The sequence below is a fragment of the Petaurus breviceps genome, unplaced genomic scaffold (assembly GCF_028583685.1).
Source record: "Petaurus breviceps papuanus isolate PSGF00001 unplaced genomic scaffold, PetGlider_PUasm1.0 90603, whole genome shotgun sequence".
NCBI classification, from domain to species: domain Eukaryota; kingdom Metazoa; phylum Chordata; class Mammalia; order Diprotodontia; family Petauridae; genus Petaurus; species Petaurus breviceps.
Window position 1 is genome coordinate 6,508,697 of NW_027187284.1, and position 23,314 is coordinate 6,532,010.

Here is a 23,314-nt window from a genome sequence, read left to right on the forward strand (position 1 = left end):
TAGAACTTAGCACTCATGAAGGGAAGTAATATAAAAGTAAAAATGAGACTGGAAAGGTAAGTTGGAGCCATATCATGGAAAACCTTTTGTATGTAAGGCTAAGGGGTGTGTATTTTATGTATGTCTGCCTTCAATCTATAGTGTTTTCTCACCTGGTACCTTGTGCTTATAGAGCTCTCTATCAAAGAGAGTCCAGTAGTTAGTTTTATATAGGCAGGGGTGGAGTTGGGGAGGGGAGGATGGAAACCTTTGCTTCTCATCATCTGAGCCAGATCAGAATCAAGAATGGGGGCTGTATCCTCTTGTCCATGGCCAGTATTCCAAATTCCAATTTCACCCTATAAACTCAGAAACTTATTTGTTTACCAACTCCTTCCCACAGAGGACCAATTTTTATTCTGATTACTAATAGCAATAAACAAAAGCTGAATCAAAACAACTAACCAAAATCTATATAACATGACTTTGGATATTTCATTTTAAAACTAATCATACATTGAAGTAATTTTTAAGAGTATTAACAAAATATAATTATAAATAGAACTTCACTTTTAATCAATGTAACCTAAGAAATATTCAACCTAGAATTCAAAGTTTGTAACAAATGTCAATAAAGACCTATATTTTTTGCCTTTTTTACTAATACTGTGAAGACAAAATATTAAAATTAATCTGATTAATGTGTTATTAACAATTTTTAATGAAATTAACATTATTTCCATTGTAAAGATATCTGTATATACTTACTTTGGACTAAAGCAAAATGTAATTACTGTCTTTTGATAAGGTAATAAAGTTCCTTCATTGGGAATACAGGCAATAAAAGTGGTCACATCAATATTTCTCATTTTGTTTATGTAGTTTAAATCATGTAAAGTACCATCTGTTCTTTGCTGAAGATTTGTACCCTGCAATATAAAACCAAAATAAAAATAGTTAAGAAAAAATAATATAAAAGGTTTTATGATATATCACAGATCACTACTATAGCTCCACAGTGTATAAGAAAATTTATAGGTAATTTCCTTTCTTTAAATATTTATAAATTAATATTGGAGTCAAAAAGTAGGCATCTTATAAAATTAAAACAATAAACCTTCCCACAAGAAAACAGATGAGAATAAGAATTACTAAAAGGCTATAGTCTATTAAGAAATAGAATTGTTCAGCTCTTGTTCATCAGTGTGTATAGACATCATATGCATATACAGTATGTAGACTCATACATACACTCACATGTATATATGCACATACCCTCAAATTCATCTAGTGAGGCTGGAGATCGATCAGAAGATCCTAGATCAGTTGAGTTCCCTCCAGTTCACTTGATGAAATTACAGGATGTAAGAGAGAGATAAAAACACTAATATGTCAAGGTTTTAAAGGAAGCAAGTATTTACAAAAGTATTTACACATCATAATAAAGGAATATTTATGCTTTATTAGTCCTCTAGGAGGCAAGGAGTTCTTTAAACAAATCTGATATAATTAAAAGGACAAAAAGCCATTCATATCTACCTTTAAAAAGCAAGACGATTTCTAAGGGGTAAGTATAGACAGGAAGTCCAGTAGAAGTGAATACAACTACAGAGTGTAGTTGAGATGTGGAGAGAAACAGGTCCAGGGAGCCCAGCAGAGCAAAACACCATCAGAAATCCTATGCACATGGGGTGCTGAGTAAGGACACCAAGGAAGACAAAATATTCTTGCGCACTGTAGTAGTACCAAAGATGTGAGCTGCTTTGGATACTTGTGGTCTCTACATTTATTTCCCTTTACTAATTCATTCTCCTATATGATAATTAGGAAGGTTGCATATATTTGTGGGAGCATGAGCCTGAGGTTTATTGAGGGGATGGTTTGTGGTTATTGTTCTTATTATGCCATTTCAGGAACTGCCTTTGCTTTGAAGGTCAATGGGGGAAGCAGGGGGTTATAAGCAATAATTTCAGGAGAACTAACTGTAATGGCAAGCAAAGGAGTAGTTAGCTCCTTGTTTTAGTTAGTCAAGCACTTAGCTCCTTGTTTCAGCTCTTCAAGTGCCTTTGAGCCTCACCTGTGATTATATCAAGTCTGTTAGAAACAGAACCTGTGAAGCCCACAGTGGGAGGTACTTGCCAAAGACCAGAACAGGAAGGACTTAAGAGGAGGGCAGAACAGGAAGGAGCTGATGATATAAAAGCTGGAGCACTTGCTGGGACTAAACAGAACTGGGAGGAAGGAAGCCTGTGGTGCCAGCACTTTGTCTGTCTGTGTTGATGTTATTTTGTCAGATCTGTCTGCTAATAGAAGACATTGCTGTTGTTACAGAAGCCCTGGGACCTTACTGCTGGTTCAGAAGCTCTGAAAGAGGACTTTCCTGCTGTCTGTTTACAGAAGTCCTGAAGGAGGGTTTTACTGATGTTTTCAGAGGTCCTAGGACTTTATTAATGATTTATGTTGATTTCTCAGATAGAGGCCCTGTCTTCTGGTCCGTGTTAATTTCACAGGAAGAAAGTGAATTGATGATGGTACCAGCAATGTGCATGAATGTTGTTGTGGCTCTGCTAAGCTTGATGTGTGGAGCTGGACCAGGAGCTGAACCAGGAGCAGGACCAGGATTAGGGAACTGCCTACCTGTGAATCCAGGTGACAGTTGGATGAATTCAGGCAAGAGCTGGGAGTACAGAAGAGGAATCATGGAGTTTGGGAGTCAGCCTCAAGTCAAGATGAAAGAACATCTACTTGGATACTTAGTGCTGACTGACAAGATTAAGACTGTGACCTAAGGGTGGGAGACCTTTGTGCTTTGTACTTTGTACCTCTTAAGGATGATTGCTTCTTAAGGATGATTTAGTTAAAGATGATTGGAAACCAGTCTCCAATCAACATGAAAGAAGACTTTACATGGGTACTTCATATTGATTGATTCAGACTGTGACTAACTGAATGATATCTATTGTTTAAAAATATGTGGCCACTTTAGCAATAAGTTGTTAATGTTCTGTTATTATGAATGTTATACTCTGGTTTCTGTGAATGTTTTGCCTTATTTTATTGCTGAATAAATAGAGAACTCACTATACTATGTGATCAGAGCCTTAAAGCTATTCACAACAGCAGTCCTCAGGAGAGCTACTCATGCTTGGCTTTACACTGACCCACAGGAATTACTAAAAAGCTATGTTTTTTTAGGAATTAGAATTGCTCAGTTTTTTATTCATCTGTGTATATTGTACATATTATATGTGTGTACACACATATTGTTATGTATGTATGTGCAAATTAGTCTTCAGAGTACCTTGAATTTGGTACTTGGTCCCCCCAAGGGACCACAACTTGCAAGTATAAGTTAGAGGATGAGAAAAGAGGAGAATGGGATTGGGAGAGCTACATTTGTATCACTGTTATTTTGTTTCAAGTTCTGTTTCTCTAGAGATTATTCCCAGGAAACAAGTACAGTGGAATAAACTAAATTAGGATAAATAACTTAAGTATTTTAAAAACCAAGTGATTTGTCCTAATTTTGGTTAAGACTAGTAGATACTTTGAAACTATATTAAAATCATTCAGCTAACTTACCAACTCTTCCCCAACTGCTTCATGCTCCATCACTGCTACCCAACTCATATGTTCAGGACTGTTATTATATAGAATTGCATGCTCAATCTTTGATGTTCCAAAGAAGATAGTTCCAAATTGTATGCACTTCAAACTTTTTTCCCCACACATATCTAACAGTTCAATAATTTGCTGAACAACATAAGCTTCAATCTTTAAAAATGTGTCTTCACTACCCTGCAAACTCACTCTAATAAAAATAGAAGAATAAAAACATGTTTTATTAACTCTTGTAAGTGAAAAAACCAAAAATATATTTCATTTGGCCACCAAATATCAGACTAAAAAGAAGTTACATTTGATATTAATTAGAAAACAATTTACTAATGAAAATTAAACAAATCTTGCTTAATAAACTACAGAATGCCAACCCTGACTGTGTGCACACTGAAGAGTGGTATGTGATAAATATATTTCATCATCTCTAGGGGGGAAAAAAGTCCAAGGCTGCTTAACAATCAAGACAAAACCTCTCAGGTAAAAATAGAAAAGGTCTCCCACATCCCCCACTATAGAGCATCCCTCCTCTACCAAAACATAAATTCACGCTTCTGAATATACTCACTCTTTTCCCAAAATTAATATCCTGCCTAAAGTAATTTTATCATGTAACAAATCAACTTTTTTTGTTTCTATGAGAACAAATTTCCCTATCTCCACCAGGTTCAAAAGGTAGCAGTCAGGCCCCACCCCATTGCTAATTAGCCCAAAAGATTTGGCCTGCTCTGTTTCTAATTTAGCCTCATTTGTTCCCATCTTGGGTTGCTTGATGCCACCTCCCAACACCCATACCATCTCCCAGGAGCTTACTATAGTGGTGACAGACCTAGTTAAGACTCCCAAAGGGCTTTAGCCCTACTGAACCTCAGAACTCCTGAGCTCAAGCTTTCCACCAGCTTAAATTTTTCCTAGCAGCAGGAATTATAGATTTGTACCACCAAGCTCTACCAAGCCTAATCATTTTCCTTCCTCCCTGCCCTGAACTCCATTCCCATCATTTGACTTCATCCAACATTGTTACTCTTCCTACCAAAGTTAATAGTCACTTAGGGGAAAGAGACTAGAATCACAAGATCTGGGTTTGAATTCTAGGTCCGCCACTTACCACCTTGCAATCATTTTTGTCAAGAATATTAAAGAACTTTATAAAGGGGAAGGAATTTGTTAGAGATCACCAACATTTTAGCAAAGTCTGCTTAGGAGTGGTCCCTATAAATTGGTTTCACTTTAAGGGAGAAGGGAAGCCATCCTTGGAACTAGGGCTTGAATTTTTGGTTTGGCTTCCTTGGTCTCTGAAGCATAAAAGTTCCAGCTTATGGGAAATGGTGGTCTGGAGGTTTTAGAGCAATTTCTTATTGCCCTTCAGGGAGTATGTAAGCATTGCCAACTGCTGGGGTAAGCACTAAGATGGAGTAGAAGAGCATATGGAAGGATGTCAGCAGATTACATTTCCCCATCTAGTATGCTCCCCAAAACCTAAGTGAGTGGCTAAATGCTGCATTTGCTTTAAGCTGATTTCCAATTCCTTATCCATAATATGAGCCACCATTTTATCTAGGGCCTCTGCTACCATGGTCTTATCTGACTCAGTCAACATTACATCATTAACATATTGGTAGACATCAGTACCCTCAGAAAGTGAGATTTCTTTCAGCCTTCTGCCTACCAAATAGAGGTAATACAGAGAATTCAAGTAATCCTGAGGAAAGACAGTGAAATTCTACTGAATTGCTACACAGTTCAAAAAAAAGTGTTCTGTTTAGTGTCAGACACATAAAAAGAGGAAATGGCACTGAGGAAATAAATAACCCTTACCTGGGGCTGGGTTCCCTAGTCCACTGTATTGACAAGATTAAGAAGAGCCCTTAGCAATGAGCATAAGAACTTTTTTCAGCTTCCTATAATCTACTCTAAACTGCCAGGCACCATCCATTTTCTTCATCCAGTCACAGAGGGCAATTATAAGGGGAATTTATGTAGCAAAGTGTTTCAGCCTAAAATACAAACAAGGGGTCTTCCACCCACCTCCCCTGAGCAAGGTCTTCCTTTAAAATCCTCAGTGGAAACTAGGGCACCTGACAGATATATTGAGAGGTCCCTAATGCAATAACCATAACAATAATAACACTTTTATAGAACTTTAAGGTTTGCACAACTCTTTACATAAGTTACTTCATGTAATCCTCACAACAACCCTGTGAGGTACTCTATTATTATTGTTCAGTCATTTTCAGTTGTGTGTGACTTTTCATGTTCCCTTTGGGGTTTTCTTGGCAAAGATGCTGGAGTGGTTTGCCATTTCCTTCTCCCACTCATTTCATAGATAAAGAAACTGAGGCAAACAAGGGTAAGTGACTCGCCCAGGGTCACATAGCTAGTAAGTGTCTAAGGACAGATTTAAGGACAATGAGTCTTTTTAACTCCAGGCCCAGCACTCTAGTCACTGCACCACCTAGCTGCCAAGTACTATTATTGTCCTCATTTTTCAGATGACTGAGGTTGAGAGAGATTCCTTGGCTTGCCCAGAGTCACAGAGCCAGTGAATGTGTCTGCCAGGATGTGAACTCAGGTCTTCTTGACTCTAAGTCCGTACTCTATACCCTGTGCCATCTACCAACCTGCCCCTTACATATTTGGTAAGAGCCTTCCCCCTTTTCCCCACTGAGCCACAGTAACTCAGGAATATGGATTTCAGTTTCACGGTGGTCATGCAGTTAAAACAGGCTGAGCCTCCTTGGGAAACATGGCCTTCACTGTACCATGACAACAGTTTCTCAATTCTGAATGCATTTGTGTGCTTTCAAAAGACCAGGAAGGGCAGAGAAATGGCCAAGAAAGGCAAATATAGATATACAGCCTAAGACAACAGAGAGAAAAATGATAGCAAGGCTTTTATAATTAATGAAATAACAATATACTCACTTTGCCAACTCACTAACAATTCTGGGCTTATCTGTACATATATAAACTTTAATATTCTTTGATGATTTCGGGTCCACAATTCCACTAGTTGGTTTTATAGTGATAGGTAACTCCCCTTTATAATCTATGTCAAATGAACCTAAGGGAAACATAAAAACAGGTATTTAAATTTGGAAATAAATTCCAGTCAGTAAATAAACACTTAGTATGTGCTAGCACTATTCTAATAAATAATAAATGGGCCAGTGTGGCTAGACAGTAGAGTAAGAGAGAATAAAGTACAAGAAGACTGGAAAGATTAAAAAAAAAATCCAGGTCGTGAAGAGCTTTAAATGCCAAGCAGAGAACTTTATGTGTGATCCTGGAGGTTACAGGAAGCTGCTGGAGTTTTCTGAGGAGAGTGGAGTGACACAATCAACCTAGGCTCCATCATTTTGGTATTTTGGTGGATGGTGGATTAGAATAGGAAGAGACATGAGGCAGAGAGATCAATTAGGAGGCTACTGCAATTATCGAGGCAAGAGGTGTTGACGGCCTGACCTAGAGCGGTGGCTATGGAAGGGAAGGGAACAGATGTAAGAGATGTGGTGCAGGTAGAAATTATAAGACTTGACAATATATTGTATATGTGAAGCGAGTGAGTTAGGAAATGGGTATAATGATGAGACTGCAAGCCTAGGTCACTGGGAGGATAGCATTGCCCTCAACAATAATAAGGAAATTCAAAATAGGAGAGGGTTTAGTGGGAAAGATAATTATTTCTGTTTTTAATATGTTGAGCTGAGATACCTACAGGATCTCCAGTTCTCCATGTCCAAGAGTATAATGGGAATGTAAATTTTTAAGATCTTCCCTGCCCCTAGGCTAAAGTGCACCTGGAGCCTGGGGTGGGAGGCTTGTTTTTCAGTAGATACTTCTTGATTAGCCAGTGAGTCAATAAGGTTGCTACATTCTCTGAGCCAGGAGAAGGCTATATAAGCCCTGATGTGTAGCTTTATTTTGGGGCTCACTTTGAGAAGTGTTCTGTGATTTGATCTGGATTCTGGGAAGCTGTTGTTGAGAGCCCCTCCCTCGGCTTTGAAAAACCTGGCTTTGAAACCCAGATGTTGATTTGGTATGGATGTAATGGTTGGACAGTTTGGAAATCTGTCTACTTGATGTGTTTGTGTCTTGATAATTCTGTCTGTATATTCTGAAGTTCAGGGTGCTGACCTTTCCCCTCTGAACTAGGTAAACAATACATATCTGACTGATTAAAGTAAGCTTGTTAACCCATTTTGAGTTGCTTTCCTTTAACAAAGCAGATCCAAGAACCTGTATGGGCAGCCACCCTGAGGACACTTGGGTGCTTGCTGCTACAAACAGGCCACTATTAGAGCGGGACTAGATTTCAGGAGAGAGACCAAGGCTGGGAATCATCAGTATAGAGATGATAAATGAATCCTTGGGAACTGAAGGGGTCACTAAGTGAAACAGTATAAGGAGGGGGAAAAAAAGGTCATGGTTAGAACCTTGAAGGGTACTCCATGGATGGTGGATATGACATAGATAAAGATCCAGGAAAGATAATTAAGAAGGAGTTATCAGACAGGAAGAAGGAAAGTCAAGAGACTACAGAAAATTGTTGTAAGACTATCCCTGGAAACACCAACATAGATGGTTTGCTGAACATGGAGGGTGAGAAAAGTAGAGAGCAACACTACCACTGGTATCAAGTTTCTACATCATTTAGCAATCTTATCACTGGCATAGAAATTCAAATATATCCAACATCTTTGTAGCCCAGCCAGGGCTATTGTTACAGAAATGTGAAATAGTTCCTGGAATCTACAAACAGATTCTCTCCTTCAGAAAAACATCATCGGTAATATAAAATAGCATTTCTTCTGCTATGTCTAAGATTTATAAAATTTCTTTCGAAATAATAAAATAATATTTATTAGACAATCTAGAAAGTGAACTTTGATTTATGAAAACATGTAAAAAAAACTCACTGTGCTTTTTCATTTATGACAATTTTTTTATTTCAAAGGACATTTTCAATATTTGATTACAAGAGAATTTTTTTTTGTTAATGCATTTTTTGGGCACAATTGCTTCTTTTTAATAAAAAACCCAAATGGATATCCCACAGAGTACATTCCCAAAGAAAATGTAAGCAAAAACGCCTAATAGTATGATTACAACTGAAAGCACATGTCCCTTTCCACTTTTGTAGTCTACCAATTATTAAGAAAAAGGAAGAATGTGTGCTCTAATTTACATATGTTAGTGACATTGCTATTTTACTTGAATTTTGTTGTCTTTTACTATTTTCTTTATACTTTTCTGATAATGCACGGTGTCTGTTCTTTTGGTTCTCCTTAAAGAATACAAAGCTGTACCATTTTAATCAATCAACAAACATTTATTAAACATTTATCATAAGCCAGACACTGGTGACACAAAGAAAAAAAAATAAAATAGTCTCTGCCCTCAAGTAACCTACAATGATTCGCATATCTTCCCACATTCCTCTGAATTGTTCATATTCATCATTCCTTAGCACACAGTATTTTCCATCACATTCATATACCACAATTTGCTCAATCTTTCCCCAAATGAATACAACATCTGTGGGTCTTTTCTTTTTGGCATTAACCTCCTTGGGAGAATAAACTCAGTAATGAGATATCTGTGTCAAGGAGCATAAAGAATTTGGTCTCTCTTCTTGCATAATTCCAAATTGTTCTCTAGAACAGTTGGACCAGTCCTCAGATCCATCAACAATAAATTAGTCTGTCTGTCTAACTCTGATTTTTTTTCAATCTTTAGAAGCTTTGATAATTTGATGGGTATTTGCATTTCTCTGATTAATTGTGGGGTTTTTAGGGGTGCATTTTTTCCTAGATGATAGTTGGTAGTTTGAACTTTTTTCAAAAACTATTTATGTCCTTTGACCACTTTTCTACAGGGGAATGTCTCATAATTCTAAACATTTGTTTCATTTACCTAGAGATTTTAGATGTCAGGTTTTTATTAAATGTTTAATGTAAATTTTCCCCAATCTATATATTGTCTTCAAATTCTAGCTATACTGACTTCATTTGTTGCATATCAATTTCTTAGAAAGCAAATCTTATAAAACACAAAGTTATTAAACATATTATATAGTATGACCATAATTTATTAAATTTTAATTATTAAAAATGAAATAGTTGATAAAGGAACAGTCTTGGAATCAGCTCACTTACTGTCTCTGTCACATACTATCTTTCAGAAAGTCACTTCATTTTTTAGTTCACAGGGAACTCTCTAAGACATGAATTACAGAAAAGGTGCAAATATGCATTGATGGAAAGACTTTTCTACATTGAGACTTCCTTATATTGATGAAATTATTTCCCTTAATCAAACATATATATGTGCATATAAACATACATTATATATGTGATAAAATAATATTCTTTTAGTGTTCAGGACCTGTTTAAAATTGTTTGATATCATTTTATCATTTCTCCTAAGCTTACAGTTATTTTAACTAAAAACTAATCAAAAATTATACTAGAAAAGACAACAAAGCTATATATAATATACATGCTCTGAAGGAACTCCAGTAGGAACAATGTAACAACAAAATTTTTCTCAATATTATTTTATTAATCTTTCAATAAACCTGAAATAAAATAAGCATAAGTAAAATTTTGTATACATAGTTTTTTAAAGGACAAAAGTAGCATTTGGGAAATGGATGTTTTGGTATATGCTTTTCCAAGAAGAACAACTGAGCTCATTCAACTATCATTCTGTAAAATAGTTCCTAAAAGTCTTAAACACTTATAAATATAAAAGAACTATAGTGAAATTCTCTATGTACTCAAAAGTTATAGGAGGATGTAAAGGAGAAGGCATAGTTGGAGGGTGAACAAGACCAAAGGCATGCCATTCAATCCAATATATATGTGTACGTGCGTGTGTGTGTGTGTGTGTGTGTGTGTGTATAGGTAACTGCATAATTACCTAATTCTTTCACAAAGATAAATCCAAGTGTTACAGAAATGTAACAAACAACTGATTTTAGGTTCTGACATGGGCTCAAATAATGGCTCCAACAAGTAATAGCTATGTGACTTTGGACAAGTCACTTGATCTCTCCAAGTCTGAGTTTCCTCATATGGAAAATGGAGCTAATAATACTTTTTATTAGGCACTTCATAGCAAAGTGCTTTATGAGGAAAAAGATGTGGAAAAGATATGAATTTAGTAAAAATATTCTTCTCCTAAATACAGTGTCATAAACATGCACTGGCAATGTAACAATAAAAAAGATACTTAAATGCATTAATAGAAATCTTGTGTAAGATTGTTAAATAATTTTATAATTAAACCCAATGGTGATTAAATCATCAGGGTATTGTTCCTAATTTGTGGAACGTGAAGCCCTGAGTTTGTTTTTATTGGATAAAATACTAGAAAAAAAATTAAGTTTGGATTATTATTCTTAGAATAACTATTAAGGCAAACCATGCATATGGAGCTGCCTTAATTTTACTCTTTCAAAATCATTACTAAAGTTATTAAATAAGATTTAGTGATTGCCTAACATAGCTCACTGCAGTTTCTTTACAAAAATACAGTGTATTTTTCAATTTTCAATACAGTGTAACTCCTACATTCAAGATTTGAGAGTCATTTCCTATTTAGTCACTAAATCTATTTTTGAGGTAGTCTTTCTTTCATGAACATATGTTGATCTATTCATGAATACTAATGTTATATTTGCATAAAATATACACATTGTAATCTTTTGTAGGCATTACAGTTGGTGTGATATATAATATTGATTTTTTTAAGAGTGAGATACAATAAGGTAAATTATCTCACATAAAAGAGACAAGAGAAAGCTGTTACAATGGAGGGGAAGAGCAGGGAGGTGAAAGGGATGAGTCAGCCTTACTCTCACTGGACTTGGCTTAAGGAAGGAATAACATACACACTCAGTTGAGTATCTTACCCTACAGGAAAGTAGGGGGGATAAGAGAGGGAGTGATAGAAGGGAGGGCAGACTGAGGGAGAGGGTAGTCAGAAGTAAACACTTTTGAAAAAGTGGGCCAAAAGAGAAAACAGAATAAATGGGGGGGGCAGGATAGGATGGAGGGAAATATAGTTAGTCTAGTGAGATTAGATTATATATTTCAGCGATGCTTGAAGAAATTTCAGTTTGCCCAGTGTTCAGCCCCGCAGTTGGATATGTTAAAAAAAAGGATTATGGAAGTAGTTTCACTCAGGACCAATACTTATACCAAAATCAGAGAAACAACTAATGAAATTAAGAGCAAGTAAATAAGAACATAGGAGTCATGATACAAGACTTATATAGACATTAAAATGCTCGGAAAAGACTAGAGGAGTAATGGAATTTACTATATTAAATATTCATTGGTACCTCAATAAATCCATCAGACACTTCATGTTGTGAGGCTATTGTCAGTTCCTGGAGTTACCACAAAAAAGATCTCCTGGATGAACGGGGACCTTTCCCTGGATCTTTCCTCCACTGCAGAGAAATTTCTGCCTAAAGCCCTTCTGTCCTGATTGGTGATTCACTAGTGCAAAACACCATTTCTTATGGGGCCCTACCATGCTCACTTCAATCCTAGCTCAACTCACTCTGCAGATTTCTCTCTCTCCTCCCCAACTGCCTTGGACCCATGAAGGTATTCTCCTTTCTCCTCTCCAACTTTCCAGTTTCCCTTTACTATAGTCTACATCCCTTAAAATATAAGCTCCTTGAGGGTAGGGACTTTCTAGTTCATTTTTGTATCCCCAGCACTTAACACAGTGACTGACAAAAAGTAAGTGATTAATAAATATTGGTTGGTTGATATAACTGATTAATTGAATAAATAATGCAAGATTCCATGGAGCATAATAAAAAAAGAAGGCAGAGTGAGCAAGGATCAAGAGAACAAATAGCAAGAGACCAGGTTCTGGGTTAGACCTTAGCAAAGGTTCAGGAGGTAAAATGCAAAATAGAAACAGGCCTGGTGCCTGTGCAAGGTAAGTTACTAAACTGTTACACTCTTTGACACAGAGATCCCACTATTGGGTTTATACCCTAAAGAGAGCAACAATAGCCAAAGTAGGAGGAAAAAAGGTCCACATGTACAAAAAATATGGCAAAACTATCAGAAATGACAAAGTAGTCTAGAAACAAAGTATGTGCCAATGACCAAGCAACAGATCAACTACCCATGCTAACAGAATGTTATCATACTGTAAGGAATGATGACTATATGAAGAACTCAGAAAAACCTGAAGAAATACAGTTAAGAAACAAAAAAAAACCAATATGTAAAATAACAAGGATATAAATTGTAACAGAACTCAGGAGCAATATAACAATTTAGTACTCAATTATTAAAGTTAAACTTATCCTTCCTTTTAACAACTAATCTCTCTCACACACACACACACACACACACACACACCTGTAATCTCTGCTCTAAAGAAGGCCCAGGTTAGTGGATCTCTTGAACTCAAGAGTTCTGAGCTGCAGTGGACTAAGCCAATCAGGTGTCTATACTAAATGAGCCTCCAGAATTAGGGCATCACCAGATTGCCTAAGGAGAAACAAACTAGCCCAGGTCAGAAATGGAGCAGGTCAAAGCTGCCACGCCAATCAAAGCGAGACAGCCTGTGAGGTGAGTAGCCCTTGTGTTTCTAGCCTACATGAAATAGAGACTTGTCTGTTTTTTTTAATGACAAATACAAAATAAAAATATCATATGCTCCCAATCACCATTAAGGCAGTTTTGTTTAACTACTTTGGGGGAATGCACATTTTGGGTCTGGTTTAAATGGCTTTTGAAAAGTCATGTGCAATATCAAAACAAAATTTTGCTTTAATGCTCATTACTGAAAGTCAAGGACAAAGAGGGTTCTCTAGCAATCATATGCTTTTAGACACAACATTTACATTGCTTAAATTAAAAGAAGGGCTAACACAAGCACACACACACATATCACTGGACTTCAAGTCTGTAGATATTAGTCATGTGACCTAGAGCAGAGGTATTGAACATGCCTCTCCCAATACTCCGGAGTGCATCTGGCAACAAATTAAAATATAATCGGGAAATATTTAACAAAATAAAAAAAAATACAATTTGTTATTGTTCAATCATTTCAGTCATGTCTTACTCTTTGTGACTTCATTTGGGGGAGATACTGGCAAAGATACTGGAGTGGTTTACCTTTTTCTTCTCCAACTAGATAGACGATAGATAGATAGATAGATAGATAGATAGATAGATAGATAGATAGATAGATAGATAGATAGATAGGTATGTATGTATATAGATAACATGTTATATATAGTATCCTTTACATTATATTTCTATATTATATAATATATAATTATGTAATATATAATAGAGCACAATTAATGTTAATATGAAGTTTTCTAAGTCAATATGTTTCCCTCAAGGATCCTTATGTAAGGTATAGGGGTCTCTGTTTCTATTTGAATTCAACACCACTGACCTACAACATGTCACCTAACTTCCCTGAAAGCTAGTTTCCCCATCTATAAAACAGAGACAATATACTATCTACTTCACAGGATCGTTGTGAGGAAAGTGCTTTATGAACCTTGACATGCTTTATAAATGTGAGTAGAATAGCTGTTTACCATTAATGAAGTACTGGCTACAATTTAGGAGTTACCTAGGAAAAAAAAAAAAAAGCACAGACCCTGAAAGTACTGCTTTCCCACATAACAGAGATTCTAAAACTCTAATAAAGGCATTTTTAGGTTGCCACAAAAGACCCCTGTCATCTCATCTCTAGAGACTCATGAATCAGAAATTCTAATTACATTAATCCAGTCATATAAAAATAAACTATATACAGATGTAATAAACTTTTACAACAGGTTTATTCCTACTGTTAGGCCATTAACATGGCAGTAAAAATACCTATGGAGGTTTTTTCCCTAGTTACTTGAGAAGAAAAATTACAAGTTAAAGTTTCTGGAGACAGTGATTTCTATACATGAGGTTTCCTCACAATACATTTTGATCTGGATCTTGATGCAGCAGGTCCATTAAAGTATTGTATAGAACGGTTATCTAATGACTCTCAGGTTTGGGCCATCCCAGACGCTAAGGACCTTTTTTAAGATGAATCAGAAAAAAATATTAATCTAACATATCCTGGAAGTTTCAAGTAATATTCACCTTCAAAATGTTAAAGTAATTTTATATGACAGCAAACATTTACCTGGAATTGTTCCATGGTTAATAATGTTAATCGACTTACAAAGTGCTTTACTATTAGCTATGACTGTGCCAAAATTAACTTTTGACTCAATTTCCAAATGACAGCATGGAATCAACCTAGAAGGAGGAAAAAAAGGAGACATTTACTACTAACAACTATGTTCATTTCCTTGGAAGTCTATTAAATCAATGAGAGCAATTTCAAATTATTAGTTGAAATTATAAAATTATTAAATTAAGGTTTTTGTTTTATCAAACATAAAAATTCTGCATACAAATGTGTATTGCCCCCTTCAAACTAGACACTTAGAAGATTATAAGCATATCATTTATTCTATGTATTATATATAGAAGACTATATTATGCATATATGTAGTCAAATGAAATGTTAAAAAGAACTTCAGTTCAATAAGCATATAAGTACCTACTACTTGTAAATGCTATGTTAAGTGTTGAAGGCTCAAAGCCAATAATAAAAATAAATTCTTTCACAAAGTCCTTACATTCTTTTATCACCTTTTAAAAACTTACAACATATACTTTTTGATATCCTCAATACTGATGAATTTTCATCCTTCAAAAACAAATTTTACTTTTAGAAATGGCCAAAAGTAACTTCGTATTAAGTCTGATGAAGCACATAGGTTATTAAGCTGGTGTCTGGATTATAGCAAGTACTAAGCACATATTGGCTGAATTAAATTAAAAATGGAAATAATGCGACATCTATCCAATTATATATCTATATAATTTTTATTGTATGCAATAAAAATTTTATACAGAAGTAAAAAAAAAGTCATCTATACATTTTTCCCCCTGGGGAACTCATAAATTGATCGCAAAGGCAATTCCAAAGAAGTATGCTAAAAAGATCTTTAGAAATGGTCACAACGGTGAAAAAAATATAAAGGTGCCCAAAATGACATCAGAAAATGCATTCCTCATTTGAATGTAGAAGTGCTGGTAGGTTGGTTTGTTTTTTCAATAATTCTTATCATACGGTCATCCCCAGAGTCGAGCTGTGTTTCAGAATGAGAAAAATGCTACAGATCAGAGCCTGGGTGATTGCTTTATTAACTGTCACTCTAGATTGAAGAAAGTAATGGTAAAAAAAAAATGTTTAATTATGTATATTAAATTTAAAAGGTGCTTTGTGTTTTCAGAGAAACTGCACATTAAATAAAGAAAAATGAGAAACAAATTAAGAAATGTTATGAGGCAGCAAAGTGATGCAATGGCTAGAGGGCCGGGACCTGGAGTCAGGAAGAGCTGAGTTCTAATGCAACTTCAGACACTCACTGACTGTGTGACATTGGGCTAGTCTGTTTGCCTCAGTAAAATGGAAATAATATTAACACCTGCTTCCCAGGGCTGTTGTAAGGATCAAATGAAATAATAACTGCAAAGTGCTTAGCACAGTGGTGGCACATAGTAAGGGCTATATAAGTGTTAGCCATTATTATTGTTACCGACAATCCATCAGTCAATCAACAAACATTTTAAAGTACCTACTATGAACTCAGGCACCATGCATAGGCACTGGAAATGCAAAAATAAAAGTGAAACCATTCTTGTCCCCTGGGAACTTAAATTCTATTGGAGGATACAAGAAAATTTACATGTATCAGATAGATAGATGATAGATAGACGGACAGACAGATAGACAGAGAGACAGATTCATGAATATATCTGAGTAGGTAGATACAAGGCAATGGGGAATTGGGGAATGAGTACTAGCTATTGAGATTAGTAATGGTTTAATATGCAGGGAGGGCTTAAACTGAGTTTTCAAATAAACCAGGATTCTAAGAGACTAAGGCCAGGAGGATGCACATCCGTGGCAAGGGAAACAAGTCACTGCAAAAGTATGGCTATGGAAAATGGAGTGTCATCTATGAGGAACAAGAAGAAGAGAAGTTTGACTGGACCCTAGCGTCTGCCAAGGGGAATACTGTGGGATAAAGCTGGGACCATATTGTAAAGGGCTTCAAATGACAAACGAGATGTTTATATTTACTCCTAGTGGTAAAAGGGAGTTCTAAAGGTTACTGAGTGAGGGGAGGAGGAGCATCGAGGGATGATGTGATCAGGTCTGTGCTTGAGGAATAACCACATTGACAACAGTGTTGTCTAATACAGATTGGAGTGGGAAAGCTGGAGCAGAAAGATCAATTAGGAGGGCACTGACTACAAAAGTCCAGAAGAAATGAGATAAAGCCCAGATCTAGGGTAGTGGCTGCGTAGGAGGAGAAAAGGATAAGGAAGTCAATGATCTCATCGAGGAAGAAACCAGATTTAGCAGCTGTCTCCATATGTGGGGTAAGAATGAGGAGTTGAGGATAACAGAGGTTGTAACCTTGGTGGTGTGGAACTAGATAGAGCTCAGGAGAGCCCAAGTGTGGATATATAAATCTGGTAGTTATTGTAAAGAGATAATATTTAAACTCTTAAAAGCTAATTAAGTCAACATGTGAGAGACAGTGGAGAGAAAAGAGGACTCAAGACAGAGACATGTCCGTAAATATATGCATTTATTTGCATATATTTTTTCTGAGGTGGGGTAGAGGTTAGGGGGGGTTGCAATATGTAACTGTTTCTATTGTCCAGAATAAGCCTTATTTTCACTGAATGCACATTCTTCTTCCTTGTTCCTAACCCGCCCCAATCCTGAAAACAAGCAGATTTTTTTTACTTGTAGCTTTAAAATGTGGATCATTTAAGGAGCAAAAATCTTTGAAAGGATATACAGTTATCCCTTCCCCATTGCAACTTCCCCCTTCACAGTTTCAATATATCACGGGTCGGCATAAGAAATTAAATGGTAATTTGGGGGAAGTTTTGTGGAAGGTGCAGATGACATGTGAAGGCCAGCGGATGACACTGAAAAAAATTAGAAACTCAGAATTACATAACCCAAATTTTACTAAACAGTACTATGAACATTCCATTTTTAAAAAAGGAAAAAAAAACTTCTTCTCTGGTAAAAAAAAAAAAAAAGGTGGGCCAAAAAACATTTATGAGGATTTTCCAGATTGGAATGGCACAGCACCCTGAAGCCCCATGATATGGAAGGGTCAACTGTAGATTCATCTGTGCCCCTTAAGAGTAGAAAAGTCTTTAATTTGTCTATGTATATGTAGCATCAACAGATTAAGTGGCCAAAAATATGAATATCTATGATTGAAATGAAACCACATACTAAATAAAAAGGTTTACTTTTAACTGCATTGAACTAATAAATTAAGGCTATGTGATTAGTGTAGTAGACCATTCATATTTCAATTATTTGGTTCTAATACAGTAGAGTTAAAACTTTGAATAATTAACCAAATGAGTAATCCTAATCAATTTGACATGTGAAAGAAATGAATTATGAAGTATTAAAATCTAATTTATGTAGCTAGAAAAATACAGGAAGATTTTTTAATTAAGTTGACAAATATAATATTAGGTAAAATAACTAAAGAAATTAACCGAGTGCAAATTCTGTGTAACTTTCCACCTTGTATGACTCCTCCCATAAATCATTCACAGAGAATTCTCTCAGCAGACAGGAAGCCCTTCTCTAAGAAATGTACGTGCATCATTTTAGTTCTTTTTGATCCAAAAGGAAGGTAAGCAAATTCCATGATGCCATTTGAGCATCCAGGCTGTGTCCATATTTAATTCAACAGACATTTACTAAGTGTTTATTACTTTAAGATATTTTTATTTTTAAGTTGCTACATACCTAATCCATCTCCTTTTCTAATCATACAGTTCTTAGATAATACCTTTAATGCAACTTCCTTCACACAAGTAATTACTGGTAACATGCCTTGCCTATTTACACCTGTCATTAATCTCTCCATTGTCTTTTGGGTCACCTAGATTTTTTATTCCTCAGAGATTATGGCATTACATGATTTGGAGTCATACAACAATACCAGTAGAATAATCGAATACAAATGGATTTGTGATTTCATTAGCTTAGGAGTTCCTTCCAACAAGGCAGAGAGCAATCCATTCAGGTCTGACCTTCCTGGGAAACTCTTCTTGTCCAGGTCTTCCCATAAATTTACCACTTAGTGTCCACCCAATGTGCTAGGGGCCTTTCTCTCTTTCTCATAACATTTCAAGGGTAAAAGTAGAGCATTCTGGATGTTCACCTGTCATCCCTCACCCTCACCTGCCCATCTCCTCTGCTTATCATAAACTGCCTCCATGCAATTTTAACTCCTGGGTCATCTCCAGTCCCCTTGACTTTGTCTTGCCACTGGACTGCAATGACTCTGAAGGAGAAAGTGAGGCTAATGACTTTGCAGAGCTCTGCCTCACTTAAATCCAATCCATGTGCAAGTCAAGATATCGCCCCCTACCATGATGTCATTGGTTCTATTTGAGAACAAAGGACAAACAACAACAATCTTTTACTCTGTTCTAAGTTTTTCATAAATTATATGTTGCAGCCTGTAAAAACCTACCATGTGCCTCTCCAATGCTCTCTGTATGAAGTTCATTTATAATTCGCAGATATTCTTTGTCTCTGACTGTTATGCGGCATATAGGTAGAATGTTAGTATTTAAAACCTAAGCCTTGTTTCCATGAGAAAGGCCATTAAAGGAACTCTGCAATTTCCCAAAGACAATCCAGTCCAGGCTCTTCCTGTTATTCAACTATGAACCCAAATCACTGTCCAGCAGTAGAGGTCAACCCATACATGCAAATTGAGAAGATATTGGTATTAATAAAGCAGTTTTTTATCAGGGAGAAACCTGGGATCATTAAAAACTGGCATATTTCCCATTGCCGTATTCCCTGAAACCGTCCCAGACAGCAACCCTTTATAATAAAAAAAAAAAAAAATTAAAGAAGAGGAAGGGAAAGAAAAAGGGAAAATAATAAATAAATCACTATAATTTTTTAAAAAGCAGTTTAGCCTGCTCTCTTCCTCCTGTTCAATTCTGGGATCGACTCATTCATTGTCTATCCGTGCTGCCGATTCAAGATATTTGAACTAGCTCCATGATCTATCCTTCTCGCTTCATGGATAACAGAATTTTCATCCTGTTGTCACTGCAGTGGTGATAGTGGTTGTTTCCTGTGAGGACTGTTAAACTGAGTTAAAATGGCCAAGAATGTAATTAAAGATGTCTTGTAGTATTACAAGCTGAATGAAATCAGAGCAAGGTTATTAGCCAAGTCCACAGGACTTCACCATTAATCCCTTTTCCATTCAGACTCTTTCCAAGACATCTTCTGTGACAATGGCAGATACTATTAGTGAGCATATTGAATTATGCTTCAGTTGATGATAGAGGACTGTTGAACAAAGTTGTCTCTTCATTACCATCTATCAAGTAATCTCATGTGAACTTAACATATAGTATACAGAGAAAAGCTTCAAGGGTTCTTTTCTGCTTGCTAAATCAAGTATTTCTGTATTTCTTTCAAAGGAATAACCACCCTTCAAGCTATTCTGGTTCACGATTCTTAAGTGTCATTATTAGCTACTCAATCTCCTTCAACCCACATTTGCAATCAGCTGCACCTCAAAATATCTCCTACATCCATTTCCTTCTCTCCACTCACATGGGTATTACTCTAGTTCAGGCCCTCATCTCCTTTCACCTGCTCTATTACAACAGGCTTTTCGTTGGCCTCTCTTCCTCAAGTCTCTGCCGATTCCAGTCTATCCATGTAACTGCCAAAGTGAATTCCTAATAAACAAGTCTAGTGACATCCCTCCACTAATCAATGCCTTCCTATACTACATTACAGTTGTCCCTATCATAGAATCACAGAAATTTGGGAATTGGGACTTCAGTGGCCACCCAGTCCAACTCATACCCAAAATGAAATATTTCCAGCAATTGATCATCCAGCCTTTGACTAGAGACTTCCACAGAGGGGAAACCCAGAACTTCTTGAGGTGGACCATTCCAATATTTAACAGCTCTGATTATTAGAAAGCTTTTGTTGGCATCAAACCTAAATTTACCTCTTTGCAACTTCACCCATTCATTGCTTAGTTCTGCTATCTGGAATTTGACAGAACATGCTGAATCCCTCTTCCACTCTTCAAACACATGAACATACCTACTGTGCTTCCTCTGATTTTTCTCTATGTGAAACAACCCCAGTTACTTCAAATGATCTTCAGATGGAATGAGCTCAAGAACACCATTACCTCTAGGAAAAAATACTTTCTCCTCTGTTTGGCCCTGAAAACCCTTCACAATATGACTTCAACTTATCTTTCTAGACTTCCATTTATTCATTAAAATGTAAGCTCCTTGAAATTAGAGATCATTTGATTCTTTTGCTTTGTGTCTGTAGCACCCAGTCCAGTAAAGGCACATAATAGGCACTTAGTAAAAACTTTATGATGGATTACTCTTTTTTCATACCATCTGTGGTCCAGTCAACCTGGCCCTTATGATGTTCATCATACCCAACATTCTATCTCCATCTCCATACCTTTGCATAGGCTACAAAAAAAAATTACAGTTTTATTTGTTGTGTATATTTTATACATATTAATGTGTTCATGTTTTCTTCCATGGTAGATTTCCATTATAGCTCCCTGAGAGCAGATTATTTCATTTTGTCTTTGTAACCACAATGCATAGCACTGTGCCTGGCATATAGCTGGCATTTAATGTTTACTAATTGTTGTGTGTTGATTATAATCATTCAAACACACACAGCAAAATTTTTACTGAAGTTCTTCTTACAAATGTCCCAAGGATGATCTGTTTTAGCTGGCTCTCTGTCCAAGTTTTTTGTAAACCATACTATTCACTACTTCACCAAGTGATGTTACTCATAATCCTCCATCATAACATTTGGCAAATAAAATTATTCCAAAGCAAAATTGCTACTGGCCACTATATCTTTTCTTTACCCATTTTCCATTTTTTGGTGAAAATGCCTTGTATGAATAGGTCATATTAGAACTATACTGAGTATCCTCTCCTCTTTGTCTTTTAATTCACTTTGATGTTAGATTTTGCCCTTTGTTCTGTCAGTGGTTAGACTGCATGCTGACAGCTAATTTAGAAACTATTACCAAACAAATAACCAATTACTTCAGGCAGATGTAGTCAACTGCCTGTAGGATATTATTGTTCAGTGCTTGTCTTATCCATGATTTCCAATTCTTCTTTTAAAAGCATTATGACATACAAGCTTAAGATTTCCAAGTGACAGTATATAAACCTTTAGTGTCTTTTAATTTCTTAATCCTGAATATTTCCCAAAGTACTTTTCACTATCTTCACCTGTGTCCATCTTAACATTGAGTCTACCAAGAATTAAGATATATGCTGACATAGTTTAGAGAAGCATGTCAAGTTCTTTCTAGCATTTCCCCACTTGTCTATCCTTTGCAATCAATTAGAGTAGATAAACTGCAATTATCTTAGGGGCTTTCTATGTAGTGTAAGATAACCAAGGGCCCAATGAAATGACCTTTCTTGCTGCCTCATAGACCTAGAGCAGTCAAATACATCAGAGGCCATCTATCCCAACCCTTTCATTTCACAGGAAACTCCAGCTCATGGGGCCTAAATGACCTGACCCAGGTCACACAGAGAGTGACTAAGTTATAATTAGAACTTGAGGACGGTGAGTCAGCACTCTTCTGTACCACCAAGATGAAACTGACTCATCCAATTCTTCTTTTCCCCCTAAGGAGAACCTATGACCCATCCTTTCATTTATCTTCAACTTCCTTGTCTCTGGTTTCATTTATAGAATGAACATGAATGTTAGTAAGATTCAATTCCTCCAGTAATATATCACTTTGTTGACCAATGTAAAGAATCTCATCCTTAGAATATCAAATTAGTGTACAAAGATGGTCTAAAAACTTATTCTTGGAACCTCCAGTCAGTTTTTTCCACTCCACTAATTTTACTGCAGAAGTATAGAAGACAAAAGGCCATTTCCATTTTATTCTGTTCCCTGAGTTTGAATATTCACAGCTAAAGGATTAATCACCTAGTTGACAGCCCATGGGCTGGTCATCGGAACCTGCCAGAGCTTGGACTGTACTGGCATAGTCTCCACGAATCAAAAGTCTATGCCATGATGAGGCATTAGAAAGCTATTTTCAGGGAAGAAAGTGAGAAGATTGCTCCCAAAAGTATGACAGCCTAGCTTCAACAGTAAATTTAAGATTAAAGAGAAAATCTAATTTTTCTTCTTTAAAAATGATAGGAAAATATCTAAAACTTGATTTTGAGCAATAGTTCCAAGACAGTCATTCAGTTCTCCACCATACTTAGGTACCCCCAAATTTCATATATGTAGCCTCAGAATAACATCATTTTCACTGCACTTCTAAAATTCGATGTACCTTCTCCATTATTTACAAAAGAGTTGAGTGGGTCCATTATGCTGCTTTTCAAATTAAATAAAATATTAGCTGGACTACAAAGATACACTCTAAATAACAGATTATTTTTTAATGAGAGTGTTCCATGGAGCAAGATAAAAGAACATCTTTTTGATTGAAACTTAATATGATAACAATAAAAGGCCATTT

The 23,314-nt window shown here is 36.1% G+C and overlaps 1 protein-coding gene across 1 annotated transcript in view; it reads right to left on the minus strand.

Annotated features, from left to right (window-relative positions):
• The window catches only part of CFAP47 (cilia and flagella associated protein 47), a 963,244-nt gene that overhangs the window by 900,029 nt on the left and 39,901 nt on the right, over positions 1-23,314 (minus strand). The window contains exons 3-6 of the mRNA XM_069063838.1: positions 14,785-14,900; positions 6,523-6,661; positions 3,562-3,790; positions 748-908 (exon numbers count right to left, since the gene is read on the minus strand). Coding sequence (XP_068919939.1) covers positions 748-908; positions 3,562-3,790; positions 6,523-6,661; positions 14,785-14,900 — 645 coding nt within the window. The remainder of the gene's footprint in view (positions 1-747; positions 909-3,561; positions 3,791-6,522; positions 6,662-14,784; positions 14,901-23,314) is intronic.